The sequence below is a fragment of the Urocitellus parryii genome, chromosome 13 (assembly GCF_045843805.1).
Source record: "Urocitellus parryii isolate mUroPar1 chromosome 13, mUroPar1.hap1, whole genome shotgun sequence".
Classification (NCBI taxonomy): domain Eukaryota; kingdom Metazoa; phylum Chordata; class Mammalia; order Rodentia; family Sciuridae; genus Urocitellus; species Urocitellus parryii.
This window is the reverse complement of record NC_135543.1, coordinates 48259801-48276272: the sequence shown is the minus strand read 5'-3', so window position 1 is coordinate 48276272 and position 16472 is coordinate 48259801. Positions and strand designations below refer to the sequence as shown.

Here is a 16472-nt window from a genome sequence, read left to right as displayed (position 1 = left end):
TTCGATCCTCAGCACCACATACCAACAAAGATGTTGTGTCCCCCGAAAACTGAAAAATAAATAGTAAAAAAATTAAAAAAAAAAAAAAAAAAAGAAAGCTACTGGAGTTCACTAGTAAGAGAGATAGGTTATGGAAGTCACATGGTTAGCCCAGTTTGGCTCTAGTACATTATAGTGATTACAAGGAATCAACTAGTGGTTACCTTCTCTAGTTTATTTTTGTCTGTGCCACTCCCCCGTCTCCTAAACTGCAACTTTGGGCTGAAGTGATTCTTCTGACTCCACCTCACAAATAGCTGGAACTACGGGTGACTTCTCCAGTTACTGAATGCAGAGTTGGAATGATGGACATATTTATAAACTGGAATAATATGCATACTGGCTTCCTGACCCATGAAGAGGGACATTATAATAAAGATCACCTAGGACCCTTGTAGCTACCCTTTCTACCAAAAAGCAAGCCAAAAGCAATAATAGCACATACTTGGGTGAATTCAAAGACTTGAAAAATGCAGGCATACTGATTTCTATCACATTTCTATTTAACTTGCCTAAACCTGCAAAGAAAGATGGGCTCTGTGTATTAGTGTAAGTTTATTTATTTATTTATTTGGGGTGGGATTTCACTATGTTGCCCAGGCTGGCCTCAAACTCACAATTCTTTGGCCTTTTCAGCTTCCTGAGTAGCTGGGATTACAGGTGAGGGAACCACAGCTGGCTCTTATATTACTGTAAATTTAATCAGGTGGTGGTTCAATTCCAGCTGCTCTTTTAGATGTGGCCTCTTTACTGGAGCAAATCTATATATACTTGTGGCTATTGTAAATGTAGATTTGAAAATACTTTCTCAGTTATCACTTGACAGGTTATCACAAGCATATTGCTTTCATTGAGCAGAGACAGGAGCATATACCTTCAAGGTCTTTCCTCAGAGTCTATTGCTATGTCAAGTCTATTGCTTTCTGTCATTATCTGGTTTGCAGGGACTTTGACTGTCTTATCATCTCATGGATTGTCACATTGGTCCATTATAGTGATGTCCTCTATTAATTTGATTTTGTGAGCCTAAGAGTAAGGCCTATGCACCTTAGGGAGGGCAATCTGCTTTACTTAGTCTACCAATTCAAATGTTAATCTCATGCAAAAACACTCCCACAGACCCCAAGAACAGTGAACAATTGTTACAGCTCTAGTCAAGGTGACACCTAAAATTAACCACAACTCTTTGCAATCCACTGGAGGCTGAGATTTTAAGTCCCTCGGGAATAAATATTTGGATCACTCACCAGTTATGGGGACTCTGATCATTTGATGTACTAGCAGAAGGAAAAGAGAATACGGGCTGTCTAGTGAAAGGAGGCAGATATTTCAACTATGGCCTTATGAGTAGTAATAGAAATAAGGACAGTGACAGCTATGCTTACTTTCTTCTGTTCTTTATCGTATTAGTTTCTTAGGGCTGCTATAACAAATTACCATCCATATGCAGTAATCTTATAGATGCAGGAATTGCAGGTTTGATGGCAGATTAAAACAACAGAAATTTATACTTTTACAATTCTGGAGGATAGAAATATGAAATTAAGGTGTCACTAGGTCTATGTTCTCTCTTTGAAGTGTTAGGGGAAGAATTCTTCTTTGACTTTCCCTAGTTTCTCATGATTGTTGGCAATCCTTGGCATATCTTATCTGATACCTGTCATTCCAATCTCTGCCTCTGTCATCACATGGCCTTCTTCCTGGTGTGTCTGTGTCCAAATCTCCCTTTCCCAATGATTAGGGGACTAATCATTGGGTTTAAGGAACACTCTATTCCAATATGATCTCATCTTAACTCATTTCATATACAGATATTTCCAGTAGAGGCGTTCCACACTACTAGCTGCTTGGGAGGCTGAGGCAAGAGGATCCCAAGTTCAAGGTCAGCCCCAGGCTTAATGAGGTCCTAAGCAACTTAGCAAAACCCTGTCTCAAAATAAAACATAAAAAGGGTTACGGATGTTGCTTAGTGGCTAAATTACCCTGGGTTCGTTCCCTTGTACCAAAACCGCGTGCTCGCCTGGCATGCGAGGGGCGTTGGGTTCGATCCTCAGCACAAAATAAAAATAAAATAAAGATGTTGTGTCCACCGAAAGCTAATAAATAAATAAATAAATATTTAAAAAATTCTCTCTTTAAAAAAAAAAAAAAAACCTATTTCCAGATAAGTCACATTTACAGGTACTGGGTGTTAGGACTTCAACACATCTTTTGGGAGGGACATGATTCAACTTGAAACACTTGTTACATATATAAAACCAATTACTTTCCTTCTCTTTTCTCCTATTTATATATGGAGTGTTAGTGGTTGTTTGACACCTCTCTTTTTTCTCAGTCTTGCCAATCTTTGTTGATGGTGTTAATTTTACAATATAGATTACATAATATCCAGGTAGGATTGTGGCTGAACTGGAAGAGGAATTTGTATCTCCTAGATAGGACATGGTAGTGGATATGACTTTGTGCCTTCTTTTTTTGAGGGAAGGAGGATGAAGCTATATTTAAGTGGAATAACTGCATTTTGCTAAGCACTTGGGTGATGTTATTATTTCCATCTTATATGTAAGTTTAAGTATGTTAGAAAATGGTGAAAATGGTGCTGAAACCTTGAAAGAGTAGACTCTTCTTATATGTGAGAGACTGAATAAAGGATTTATTTATTTTTTTCCTGCTTCTGATAGAGCTTTGGCAGCTTCTGGTTCCTATACAGGCAGGACAGTTCCAGCAGCAGAAGCATCAGGGCATGCCCTGCACTCATGCAGCTCTGACTTTGAAAGTGGTAGGTCACTTTGGGCTCTAAGTCTCTGAAAAAATGTATGATCAAAACATTTGGAGAAGGCCAGACACAGTTGGTTAAGGCCTCCCAGAGGCTCAGAAGGCTGATGTAGGAAGATTGCGAGCTCAAAGCCAGCCTCAGCAAAAGAGAGGTGCTAAGCAACTCAGTGAGACCCTGTCTCTAAATAAAATACAAAATAGGGCTGGGGATGCGGCTCAGTGGTCAAGTGCCCCTGAGTTCAATCCCTGGTTACCCCCTCCCCCACAGTTCAATCCCTGGTTACCCTCTTCCCCACAGTTCAATCCCTGGTACTCCCAAAAAGAAAAATTTGAGACTTTTGTCAAACTGGTCCATTTAAAAGGCCTTGAAATAGTCTCAGCAACACAAAAGGATTAGAAATTCACAAGACATTTATCAAGGGGATGGATGGATAAGAGAGTTGTTAAACTAGCATACAGTGAGAAATAGGTCTAGCATTAGATGTTATAATTTTAGCTATTCACTTTTTCTGTATTCTTGAACAAGTTACTTAATCAGTACTAGCCTCATTTTCTTCATCTCAAATGTGGGGACTGGGATACTTTGAGGTTTTCATACTTGTGTCAATGGTACTTCAGAGGGTTTCTTTTTTTCCTATTACAAAGTTTATTTAACGAAAAGTTTAATATGAAAATGTACATGACCTGATTTTTATGTCATAGTTAAACAGGACCTTTGGAGAGGGGATATAGATTTCTTTGCTGAATAGTCATTATTTATACTCCTTCCAAGGCTTCTAACATGATGATGCTATTTCCTCATATTACCAACATTCCAATACTGTCTTGTTGCCCACTAGTTGTCATCTCTACATATTCATCTATCACAAGATTCATAAAGGGGTCAAATCCCTGCAATATTCCTTGGACATGTCTGCCAGCATTTAATTTCAATGATAACTTCTTGTCCATAATTTCTTTTTCTTTCTTCTTCTTTTTTTTTTTTTTAGCTAGGAGGGTTAACTTTGCTCATGTGTCTGGCAGGCTCAGAGATGCTTTAAAATGGTGTTGGTGGTCTCCTTCAGACTTCCGAGGTAGAATTTTTCACTCCAGAGGTTTTGAGGAGATCCTTCGAGCCCTGCAAAGGCAGGCAGAAGGGAGGACTGCGTGTGAGTGGGCTCTAGCCTTACCATCTTCCTTTATTTGGACTATGGCTACTGGTATAGTTCAAATGTATGGGGAAGGATCAAAGGCTTTGGCTAGGGAAAGAGAAAGGGAGGATGAAAGCAAGTAAGCAAGGAACCATTGGTTTAAATCCCATATTAGGATTCCTTTTCAGTTTAAGGAATTACAGATCTTCATTTAAGGGAAAATGAAATTCTGGTATTAAAAACAAAAACCCTGGGGTCTGGAGTGTAGCTTAGCAATAGAGCTGTGCTTAGCATGCATGAGGCCCTGGGTTCAATGCACTCAGTGCTCCCCTCAAGGCCCTATTTAGTATTAGATTATGTCATAGTCAATGTAAAACTCCTGGGTAAGTCAAACACAATTAAATATGGAGAAAGCCATTATTGTTATATTTGATGTACAATGTAAGACACTATTAAATATCTGACATCTCACCTGGCTTTTCCTTCAATGAACTTACATTACAAAGTCAACCAAAGTATAACTCTTAACAGTGGCCATATTTTATTAAAAAAAAATTTTTTTTGAAAAATCAGTTTAGGGGTCAGGGTTGTGGCTCAGTGGTGCAGCACTTGCCTAGCATGAGTGAGGCACTAGGTTCAATCCTCGGCACCACATAAAAATAAACAAATAAAATAAATGTAGTGTGTCCATCTACAACTAAAAAAATTTTTTTAAAAAATCAATTTGGTAATTTAAATGATCAATTTAGCTGGTTGGCAAGGAAAGAAGGAAACCAGACAAGATACCAAAGACAGTAGGAAGAGTTGGTCAAGCAGAAATACTTAAGAGCACCCTTGGCTAAATACAGTTGAAAAGCTCTGGCAATAAACACACATTTAAAATTTCCAGAGTGAAACTATTTTGAAACACAAATTAGAAATTTGGATCCTCTATTCCAAGCAAACATTTTAATTGCTTAATCTATATAATTAGCTTGATTTGGCATTTGGGACCCATAATTAGTATTTCCTGGTAGTTTTATTAACATGAAAAAAATAAGACCATTTTATTTATTTCACTACATAATAATTCACTGAGTCCATTTTACACCCTCTTTTGCATCCTTCCATTTGATCGTTTGCCCTGCTGGAGCTTTCCTCCTCCCTTGCATGCTGGGCTTTATTTAAGACAGTGGTCTTACACCATACACACCATAATCTCATTTAAGTAATAGCACCAGAAACCACTCTCAGGGTCATCTTCCTTTCAAGGTTGTATTTTGCCACTGGGGATGGATTATGTCATTACTATTTTAATCTGGGCTATAATCTCTCTTATTCCTGCCCTCATTCAAAAAGAAAACCAAACCTTTATTTTTATTTTTTGGTACTGGAAATTGAACCCAGGAATGCTTTACTTCAGAGCTACATCCCCAGTTCCTTTTTTCTTTCTTTTTTTCTGGTGCTGGTGATTGGACCCGGGAGCCCTTGACCACTGATTTACACTCCCAGCCCTTTTTCCCGCATTTTATTTAGATACAGAGAGAGAATCGCTAAATTGCTTAAGGCTTCGCTAAATTGCTGAGTCTGGCTTTGATCTTCCTGCCTCCGGAGCCTCCTGAATTACAGGTGTGAGCCACCAATCCCGGCCTTTTCATTTTTTATTTTGACACAGGGTCTTGCTAAGTTGTCGAGAATCTCGCTAAATTGCCGAGGCTAGCTTCGAACTATAGATTCTCCGCCTCAGGAGTTGCTGGGATTGCAGGTGAGGGCCAATGAGCCCCGCAGGGGAACAGTTACTAATAGGCAAAGTTTGGAGTCTACTTTTTATCTTGACTCTGCATAAAGACAAGGCACATTTTCCAAAAGGCTTTTATACTGGCTCATAATAGTCCACGCCATTGAAGTTCATAAATAATCATCCACTCTGGTTTGAAATGCTTTCAATTTACACAAACAAAACTACGGTCGCTTTTAATCTGTGCTATAATCTCTCTTATTCCAGCCCTCATTCAAAAAGAAAACTAAAACAATATGGAATCCCAAATTCACTTAGTGCGCCTAAGAACACTAGAATTTACAGACTGATCTCACCACCTATGCCGGTTCTGCGCCAGGGTGGTATCCCCATCCTCACTTCCTGCAGCCCCCACCTCTAGGATGGCTCCGCCCCTTCCCTCTTAACCAATGGGGCTCGCCGCATCACGGGGAGTCAACTCCAGCAACCCGCCCCTTCACCACTCCAGGCTGGAGCTGGGCTTTCGACCCCTTTTTACCAGGCCTTGCGCATGCGCATTCTCATTGGACCGAGAAGAGCCGCTTAGAGATCGGTTTTCATCACCTTTCTTTCCCCAATCTCGCGACTCTCGTAAACCCTTCCCACCCTTTTATTGCTGAGGATCCCTTTCCCAGTTGCTCAGAGAAGGTGCTGCTCAGGCCTTGAGTGCGGCAGTACCCGGATGTGGAGCCGCTCTCGCCCGGCGGGGACTCTGTGGCGGGGCGGAGCGCGGCGGCGTGCGCGGGGGCCGAGAGAAGGGGGCCCCTGGGCCCGGGTGCTCGCCGGACGCCGGGAGGTACCACCGCTGCCTACGGGGGAGGAGGCGGCGCCGGTGCTCGGGCGCCCACCCCGGAGCGAGGGGTCGGGGGAGAGTAAAGGCCAGCATTTCGGCTTGCCCCCCGCCGCCCTCGCCGTCCCCTCCGGGCGAGCCTCCCCCGGCCCTCTGCGCTCCCCGCGCTCCCGGCCGGGGGAGAGCGAGGTTTCCTGGCGGCCGTCGCTGTAGCCCGGCCGGGGAGCCCGGAGGAAGCGAGAGAGTCCCCGCCCACGGCCCCCTCCTCTCTGCCCGCTCGCCGCCGCCGCCTCCGCGTCCGACCCACAGCGGGCCGGACTCCAGTCCGAGCGGGGGGCGCGGCGGCGACGGCTGGGCAGCGGCTGTGGACTCCGTGGGGACCGCGCCGCCGCCCCCGTGAGTTATTCCCACGCCCCCCGGGGCTCGCTGCCGCCCCCGCCGGCGCCGAGAGTCCGGCCCGGGCCCAACTCACTCACGGGCCCTCCGGCGGCGGCGGCGGCAGCGGCGGAGCCCACCGCCCGGGCCCCGATGAGTAACTCCCGCAATAACCGGGTGATGGTGGAAGGGGTCGGGGCCCGGGTAGTGCGCGGCCCAGATTGGAAGTGGGGGAAGCAGGACGGCGGAGAGGGCCATGTGGGCACCGTCCGGAGCTTCGAGAGCCCCGAGGAGGTGGTGGTGGTGTGGGACAACGGCACCGCCGCCAACTACCGCTGTTCTGGGGCCTACGACCTGCGCATCCTGGACAGCGCGCCCACCGGTAAGTCACTGCCACCTGGCTGGGTCTGCGCGCTTTAGGGAGGGGACTCTGCTGCGTTGGGCTTCGGGGCCGCCTCGCGTGCAGTGCCCGGCTGGAGTGAACAGAAAGGGGAGGGCCACATGGAATTTTAGATTCTGTGCCGGGTACACAAAAACTTGCAGAAACGACCTCCTTCTTCCCAAGGGAATTAATGGCAGTTCCATTACCAGGATGCTTTCCAGCCTGCAAGACACAAAGCACCGAGAATACAACAGACACAGTTCCCCTCCCCTCCTCCTCCTCCTGTAGGCACCGGGTTTGGAGAGGCCTGTCTAATAAGCCATTGAAATTAATCAGCCATCAAGTGATAACTGTCTGAAGGGAGGCTTGCCTTGCCATATGGTGCTTAGTTGCCAAGGGGCCGTTCGTGCTTCCAGTTTGCGGTGATAGCTTTTTTTTTTTTTTTTGTTGCCTACTGTGACACCGTGACTTGGAGTTCAGTCGTCGAATGATTGCTATTTAGAACTCTCTGAAATTATTTTTTTCTAAATTGTTTAATTTTATATGTTTCTATCAATAGAGGAAAAAATAGTGTGAGCTCTTGACCCACTTGTTTGGAAACACCTAATTTCTTTTTTTTTGGAAACACCTGATTTCTTAGTTTGTTAGTATTCTCTCTCAGTAGGGTGATGTCAGGTTCCTACCCATTCAGTTGTTGTCCTTGATTCACTACATTATAGGGCTCTTGTTGTAGACTCTAATTTTTTAAAATATGATAAACTGAAGGCTTGCTTTCATTCTGAAGTATCCCTGTGTTCAGTCCCCAGTATTAGCCCTCCCCCAAAAACCCCAAAACACAATACCCCAAAACATGCCCTGAACTACAGTTACTCTTTTTGATATCCTGCTTTATTTAATCTAATTCATTTTCACAGATTTATCCTAGGTAATTGTATTCAGTAGAAAATTTTAAATTGGATACTTTTAGAATTTCTAGACGAGATGCTTCTAAGATATTATAATTGAATTTGACAAAGCCTAACAAAATTATTTATTTATTTATTATTTTATATGGTGCTGGGGATTGAACCCAGGGCCTTACACATTCTAGGTAAGCATTTTACCACTGAGCTGTATTCCCATCCCCACTTGACAAATCTTGAAATGTGCTCATAGTTTTTGCTAGCATCAATAAAAAAGAAATTAACAACAAGCCGATTCAGTTTTTGCACAAGTGATTTGTAAAATTGTGTTTGTTAAACAGTTTTTTATACACCACAAAGGGATCTATGTACATGACCAAAAGAATTGTTTTCTGTTTGTTTGTTCTTACAGACTATGCCATGCATTGTAAGCATAGATATGAATATACTGAAAATATAAATCTATTCCCCCTTTTAAGTATAAATGGTATTAAACTATTTTACTCTTGACCTTTGTTTTTTCACGTAGTACTATATTGATAATTGTGTCATGTTAGCATGTATGTGTAGGTCTTCCTTATTCTTTTGTGGCTACATAGTATTCCAGTGACTGGATGCAGAAATTTGTTTAATCAGTACTTTATTTATAGGCATTTATATTAGGTCTTCTTACTTACAGTGATGTCCTGAATAAAATCCTTGTATATGTATCTTTGCATATGTGCTAAGTACTTCAGAAGTGGAATTGTTGCATCAAAGCATGCACATATTTAAACATTTTGATAGATGTTGACTAATTTCATTGTGAAAACATTTTTCTCTTTACACTCCCAGCAACATATGCCTGTTCTGCTCACTTAAATTTTGCATGCTAGCTCATGCTGAAGCCTGACCACAAGTCAATAATTAGGAGGAATTCTTGGGATCAGTAATTGTAGATTTTGGGGAAATTTGAATATCTTTCTAAGGTAATGTAAAGTTTAACAGACCCTGAACAGGGCACAATACCTGTGGTCCCAGCTGAAGCAGGATTGCAAGTTTGAAGCGAGTCTCAGAAACTTAGGCCTTGTCTCAATAAAAATAAAAAGGGCTGGGAATGTAGCTCAGTGGTAAAGTGTCCCAGTGTTCAGTCCCCAGTATGACCTCCCCCAAAAAACAAAAACAAAAACACAATACCCCAAAACATGCCCTGAACTACAGTTATCTTTTTGTCATCTGTGGTGAAAATATTCAAAATTCTTTTTTTCTAGTTTTATAAAAATATGTAGCATATTACTATTGTTGAAAATCATACTCCCAATGCAATAGAATACCAGAACTTATTTTTATTACCTTCTATAGTGATTTTGTGTGTGTGTGTGTGTGTGTGTGTGTGTACTGGGGACTGAATCCAGGGATCCTACCACTGAGCCACATCCTTATTTATTAATTTTTAATTTTGAGACAGGGTCTCACTAAATTGCTGAAGCAGGCTGATCTTGAACTTATGATTTTCATGCCTCAGCCTTTTGGTTACTAGGATTGTAAGCATGGGCCCATGCCTGGCTTATAGTGATTTTTTTTTTTCCTCCCACTTTTTTTTATTAGTGCATTATAATTGTACTTAATGGTGGGATTTGTTGTTACATATTTGTATGTGCACATGTTATAATGTAATTTGACCAATATCTGTAGTGATTTTTGAAGGGATGTTAATGTTGTCTATATGTTTTGTATTAGAAAGTATATCATATTAATGATTTCATTATCCTAATATAAAAATAGGTGTTTTTCAGAGGCAACTGTTTTAGACTCTTAGTTTAATTTACAAGGTAATTTAACACATTGTTAATATATAGTGGTTCATTTTGTCTGATTACTTTAGCAGACACCTTATTTTTTTGGTGCTGGGTATTGAACTCAGGACCTTGCATATGTTCTACCACTGAAGTATGTCCCAGCCTTTAGCAAACATTTTAAAAATGCTCCTAGATGCAGGAGGGGTAGCCTTCATGTGAAATGTATTTTAGTTTTTATGGTTTCATTTCATCAGGTCTTTTATTATTAAAGGATTGAACAAATCATAAGTTCTTGGCTCTGGTTTTGCCCCAGGACTATAATATTACTTTCAGAGTTTTATTTTTTCTCCTTCAAAATATTTAATAATTAATGTCCATTGACATTTCATTACGTTTTGCAAGATTTACTCTACTTATTATATTCAATACTTGATATTTATATAATAGTTGAAGTTAAAACTTCATAATGTTAGGGTCTTGCTAACTATAATTATTGAAACCAGGAAATTGGCAGTAATACAATATTACTGACCTACATGCCTTATGCTAGCTTTATCAGTTGTTCCACTAACGTTCTTTTTGTGGTCCAGGATTATACATTGTATTTAGTAGTCTTCTTGAGTCTGGACCAGTTTCTTGTTCTTTTGTGTTTTATGATCTCGATGTTGGACAATGACCATGTAGACTGTCTCTCAAATTAGATTTGACTCATGTTTCCTCATGATTACATTCAGATTACGTATTTTGGACAAGAGTACCATAGAAATGGTATTTTGTTCTTCTTAGTGAACCTGACCAGGAGGTATATATTCATTTGACTCATTAATAAGAGTGTTAACTTGCCTCTCATCAGCAGGTTTATTCACAGTTGGCTTTTGCACTTTTCAGTTCATTGTCACTGTGAAGGAGGTAAATAATCTTATATATTATCATATAATACTTTTTTTTTTTTTGGTACTGGGAATTTAACCCAGGGGTACTTTTTAAAAATTCTGATTTATTTATTTTCTTCAGACAGATCTCCCTAAGTTGCTGAGGGTCTTGCTGAGTTGCCAAGGCTGGTCTCAAACTTGTTATCCTCCTGCTTCAGCCTCCCATGTTGCTAGGATTACAGATGTGTGCCACTGCATGTGGCTGACATATTTGAACTAGATAGGATAATAATGTTGTCTTTTGGTGGTGCTGGGGATTGAATCTAGGGCCTTGTGCTTGCGGGGCAAGTACTGTACCATTTGAACTATATCCCCAACCCTAGATAGGATAATTCTTTGTATTTTGTAGTGGGCCAACTTTCCTGGTCTCTACCTATTAGATGCAGTAGTATCCACCCCTTATGATAATCTACAATATCTCCAGACATTTCCAAAAATCCCTTGGAGGGAGCAGAATCGGTTTAGGGATATGTAAGAGTGTGGTAAACGTAGGTGGTAAAACATTAATATCATATTCAGGGGAATAGATATCTTTTTGTGAAGGGAATGGAGTACAATTGGTGGAAGTAAAGGAGGGACTTTATTTGTTTTGGTTATGCTTTGTCTTAAAGTGGATGGTGGGTCATTGGTGTTAAATTTTTATATTTTTTATGTGTTTGACATATGTTATAGTTAATTACAAAAAAAAAAAAAAACCCCAAAAAAGGACTTGGTGTTATGGTGTTTACCAGAATAACTGTGGTTGCTGTTGTATTTATTTTTATTCTTTGTTTGAGGTACTGGGAATTGAAATCATGGGCGCTCTACCACTGAGCTACATCCTGGGCCCTTTTCATTTTATTTTATTTATTTTGAGACAGTATCTCACTAAATTGCTGAGGTTGAGTTAAAATTGTTGGACTCAAGTGATCCTCCTGCCTCAGCTTCCTGAGTAGCTGCAATTATAGTCATGCCACTGCACCCAGTGATTATTCATTATTTGTGCTCTACTTATACCCACATTGAATGGACAGAAATTTTATCACAGTATGTTTGGGAATTAAGAAATGGTTGACCTTTAATATAAAATTTGTTGAAACTTTTCTGAGGGTTAAAGATTCTGGAGTGATCGTGTCATTTAGGATCTTTCTCTTAGACTCTTATCACAGAGATTTTTAACTGGGGGTTGTATGTGGGTCTGAAATATTTTGGTATATATGTTTTTTTCTTTCAGGAAATATGTGTTTGAATTTATGTTCTGGATAGTTAAACCTTACAAAGAGGAACATTTGGTATATATTTGAGTGATAAAACTTGAATCTTGTATCCATATACTTTTGGCCAAATTGTAGTCAGCAAGAAGGTTGTGGAAATATGTTATTATTTAGTTAATTGATGTTAATTTTGTGAAGTCTATAATCAGGTAGGTATAGTTGACATTGTATCATGTAGATACTAATTTATAGGATTTGGGGGAAAATATGTTTTTACTTGTGCTGGTTTTGTGATCACTTGACTACAGTGTTGTTACCAAAGAGAATGAAGACTATTTGGATTTCCTATAGAGGTTCTTTTTTTTTTTTTCTGTTATTCTTGGTATGAATAATAAAAACTTAGAGGTAAAGAAAATTAAGTTTATTGTAGCAAATACTGTACCAATGAGCTACATCTGTAGTCCTTAAAATAAGTTTATTCAAAATTAGCTTTCCAGTCATAGTTGGTCCAAGCTGTTTTAGGGGTAGCTCTTAATCTTTTATTTCCATCCCTAGTAAAGACCATTTCTCAGGTCACATGTGGAGAAACTATTCAGATGTTTGTATTCATTTAAAAATTTAAAAGTGCTGACTCTGTTTGACAGGGATGGGGATGGGAAAGGAAACGGATTAATAATCCTCATGTTTTCCTTTTCTAATTTGTTTCTAGAACTGTAGTAGAAAAGGGTATTGTCAGAGAATAGAGCATTAGGATAAAACAGGATTTGGGGGAACGATGGGGAATAGGATGCCAGATCTGTGAATATTGTGAGATATTTCTTGCTAATGGCATCTGCAAGGAAATCTTGATTTTTCTAAGGATCCTGCTTATTTTAAAGATGTCTACAAAATGACTTTTCTTATTTACTTCTGTCAGAAAATACTATGTTTTAAATGATGAGTTATTTATCTGTTTATTTATTCATTTTTAGTGGGGATTGAACCCAGGGCCTCAAGCATGCCTAACTACCACTAGATTACATTTTGGTTGAGCACTTCATTAAATCAGGTAATAGACCTGTATGTCAGTACTTCTCAAACTTTATGTTATGGGATAGTTAAACTTTACAAAGAGGAAACACAGATATCCTGGGGACCTTTTAAAATGCAGCTTCTGATTCAGTAGCTCTGTGATTCTGCAGGAGTATTTTTAATAAGTTCCTAGGTAATGGACATATTACTCAAGGACACACTTTGATTAGCAGGAAATTAAGTGACTATCTTTCTAGTTGAGATGCACAGACTTTCTGTTTTCACTTCTCCCCTCAGCAGATTTCAAACCTTGATTTATTGTTAGAGTAATATATGTTTCTAAAAGTAGACTGGTAGTCTGGGAGAAGAGTGTACACAAAGAAATAAAGTTAGGCAGGTGTGATGGCACATGCTGTAATCCCACCTACCAGAGAGGCTAAGGCAGGAGGCTTACAAATTCCAGGCTGGCCTCAGCAACTTAGTGAGACCCTAAAAAGTAAAAGGGACTGGGGATATAGTTCAGTGGCAGAGTGTGAGGCCTTGAGTTCAATCTCCAGTATCCCTGTCCCCCTCACAAAAGGAACATGTAACAGCTTTCTGATATACATGTTTTTTTGCAAGTGTAATGCTACCTTATATATGTTTCTAGTACTGTACTTAATAGCCATATTCCTCTGATTAGATTAGATATTTCCTTTTTAATGTGTTCTCAGGTAGCTAACCCACCAGGAATTCTTCTCACCCTTTTTGATTGCTAGCCATTGTGATCAGTGCACTTGTGCTTCTGTTACAGTAAGTATGCTGTGATGTAATTTCCTTTTGCACTAAATTAGTAGTTTGAGAGAAAGGTGTATGTGTTATATTTTTATCTTTTAGAAACTTAATCTATGGCTATAAATAAATATTTTCTGTACAAAATGTGTTTTTTCAAAGGGTTTTTTGACTTATTTGATCTGAGGTTAGAGAGGTAATATCCTAAAATAGATAAAAGGTAACTCAGGCTCACCCGGATTAAAAAATTTGTTTCATCACAAAGTTAGTGAATGGCAGATAGTAGGGATGAACATCTAGCTTATTGCTTTTCTTCTAGTTTATTGCTTTTCTCCTTTGTCATTCTTTCAAGTACAGTTCAGTTGTTCAGAAATGATCACTATCTATAATACTTTTCCTGTGTGAAAATTGTTTATAAAATTTAAATATCTAGTTTAGAAATGAAATGTCCAGTGCTTGTGATTTCCTTATTTTTGTACAGCTGAGATTTTACTGTATAGTTGTGCCTTGGTATCTTCAGGGGATTGATTCCAGGAACCCCTGAAGATACTGAAATCCAAGGATACTCAAGTCCCTCATATAAAATGGGGCAATATTTGCATATAACCTATGCATATTCTCCTGTATATATTAACCTCTAGATTACTTACAGTATTTAATTACAAAGAAAATGCTGTATAAATAGTTGTTATACTTTGTTGTTTAGGGAATAATGACAAGGAAAAAGTCTGTACAAATTCAGTACAGACATGGCTTTGCCTGTATAAAATTTTCAGTCTATGGTTGGGTGAGTACATAAGGTGACACTATAGTTTTGTGCTTATTCCTGCTTGATATGTTTTGTTTTTCTTACAAATAATTTAATAGGTATTCCTTATATAGTAAAGTGACAATTATTTTTATGCCTTAAACTTATCTACTTATAAAGAAATATATATGTATACTCATCTCTTCTTTGCCTAAATGTGTTGTTCTTCAGCATTCTTTTTTCTTTTTTTGCATATTTTTGTCTTGGATATCTTTCTGTGACGGAACATAATCTGTATTACTTTTTTTAGTAGGTACATAGTATATAGTAGTTAAAAACAGTTTTATTTAATCATTCTTTTATATTGTTTTCTTTTTTTTTTGTTATTTTATTTTATTTTTTTTTGTGATACTGGGGATTGAATGAAGGACCTCACATGTTCTATGGGGCAAGCACTCTACCACTGAACTACATCACCAGCACCTTTCTGACATTTTAAACAATGCTGCAACAAACATCCTTGTGTGTGTATATATATAATCTTTCTGTACACTTTTTTTCTTTTGTTTTTGCTGTACTGGGGATTGAACCTGGGCTTCTTTACCCAGCTACATCCTCAGCCCTTTTTATTTTTTATTCTGAGACTGCGTCTCACTAAATTGATGAGGCTAGCCTTGAACTTGTGATCCTCCTGCCTCAGCCTCCCAACTCACTGGAATTCCATGCATGTGAGGATCACAGATGCATGTCTACTCTGCCTGGCTTGTGTTTAACTTACTTGTTAATTTATTATAGGAAATTCTCTTGTAAATGACATGATTAAATATTGTGTACACTGATTTTGAGATTCATTGCTTTTAATAGAATTTACCTTGTTTGTATTTATTATAACTGGTATATATTTTTTAGTTTACTGCTGTCTTACTTTTTAAATTTTAATGTATGTTTTTCTCAGTGAGTTGGAAATATCACTTTTTTTCTGTTCTCATAGTGGTTACTGTTTAATATTTAGCAAACTGAAAAATTTGTGTTCTATACATGTAGAAAATGAAGTAGTCTCTTTAATTTCCTATGCTCCACATTTCTTACCTATTCCATTTGCCTTGGTTTTATGGAAATTATCAGGAAATTTAGTCCCAAATAGTTTGCATTGTTTTTGCTCTCTCTCTTCCCCATAAATATATGATCTTTCATTATATTTTAGAACTTGCTCTGAAAACTGCATTAAATTTCAAGGGCTAGTAGTATAACATGTAAAAGGCCCTGTAACTCCCAAAAGGCCATTAAACTTCACAGTTATATTATTAGTAATTTACTGGACTTAAAATTTAAGCATTGAGTTGGGCATGGTGGTTTGCACCTGCAGTTGCTGCTAGTCAGGATACTGAGATAGAGGAATCATTTGAGTCCAAGAGTTTGAGACCAGCCTCGGCAATGTAGTAAGACCTTGTCTCTTAACAACAGTAGCAACAAATACAAAAACAGTACTTTCTTATTACTGTCTCTCATATCTTATATCTCATGTCTTTCCCTTTGTCCTCTCTCTTTTAAAAAAAAAGTTTCTTTTTTTTTTTTTTTAAGAAATAGTTAAGAGTCCTTGGAGGCCTGAAAATTACTTAATTTTACTACACTTTCCCTCCCACTCCCAAACAACCTGAGTAATAATTTGTGTATTTATTTCTAAGTTCAAAATACTTCTCTCAAAACTAGCTCTCTGGTCCATTTAGTGTTGAAGATGAGAAGTCTTACTCTAGTGCGTAGTATGATTATCTGCTTAACTTAATGTAACACTATTGTTAGACATTTATGATTTTTCTGTGTGTGTATGTAATATGTAACAGGTAGTTTCTTATTTATAGTTATATTTAGCGTTTTATAAGAGGGGCTGGG

General features: G+C 38.9%; 1 protein-coding gene and 1 pseudogene across 1 annotated transcript in view; one reads left to right on the top strand and one right to left on the bottom strand.

Moving 5' to 3' along the window:
- Nucleotides 1–3570: 3570 nt before the first annotated feature.
- On the bottom strand, nt 3571–3765 carry LOC113182253 (small nuclear ribonucleoprotein G pseudogene; annotated as a pseudogene).
- A 2395-nt stretch (nt 3766–6160) lies between these two features.
- The window catches only part of Mib1 (MIB E3 ubiquitin protein ligase 1), a 138030-nt gene continuing 127718 nt past the window's right edge, over nt 6161–16472 (top strand). Inside the window, exon 1 of the mRNA XM_026388089.2 lies at nt 6161–7247. Within this exon, the coding sequence (XP_026243874.1) occupies nt 7019–7247 (229 nt within the window). The 5' untranslated portion in view covers nt 6161–7018. The remainder of the gene's footprint in view (nt 7248–16472) is intronic.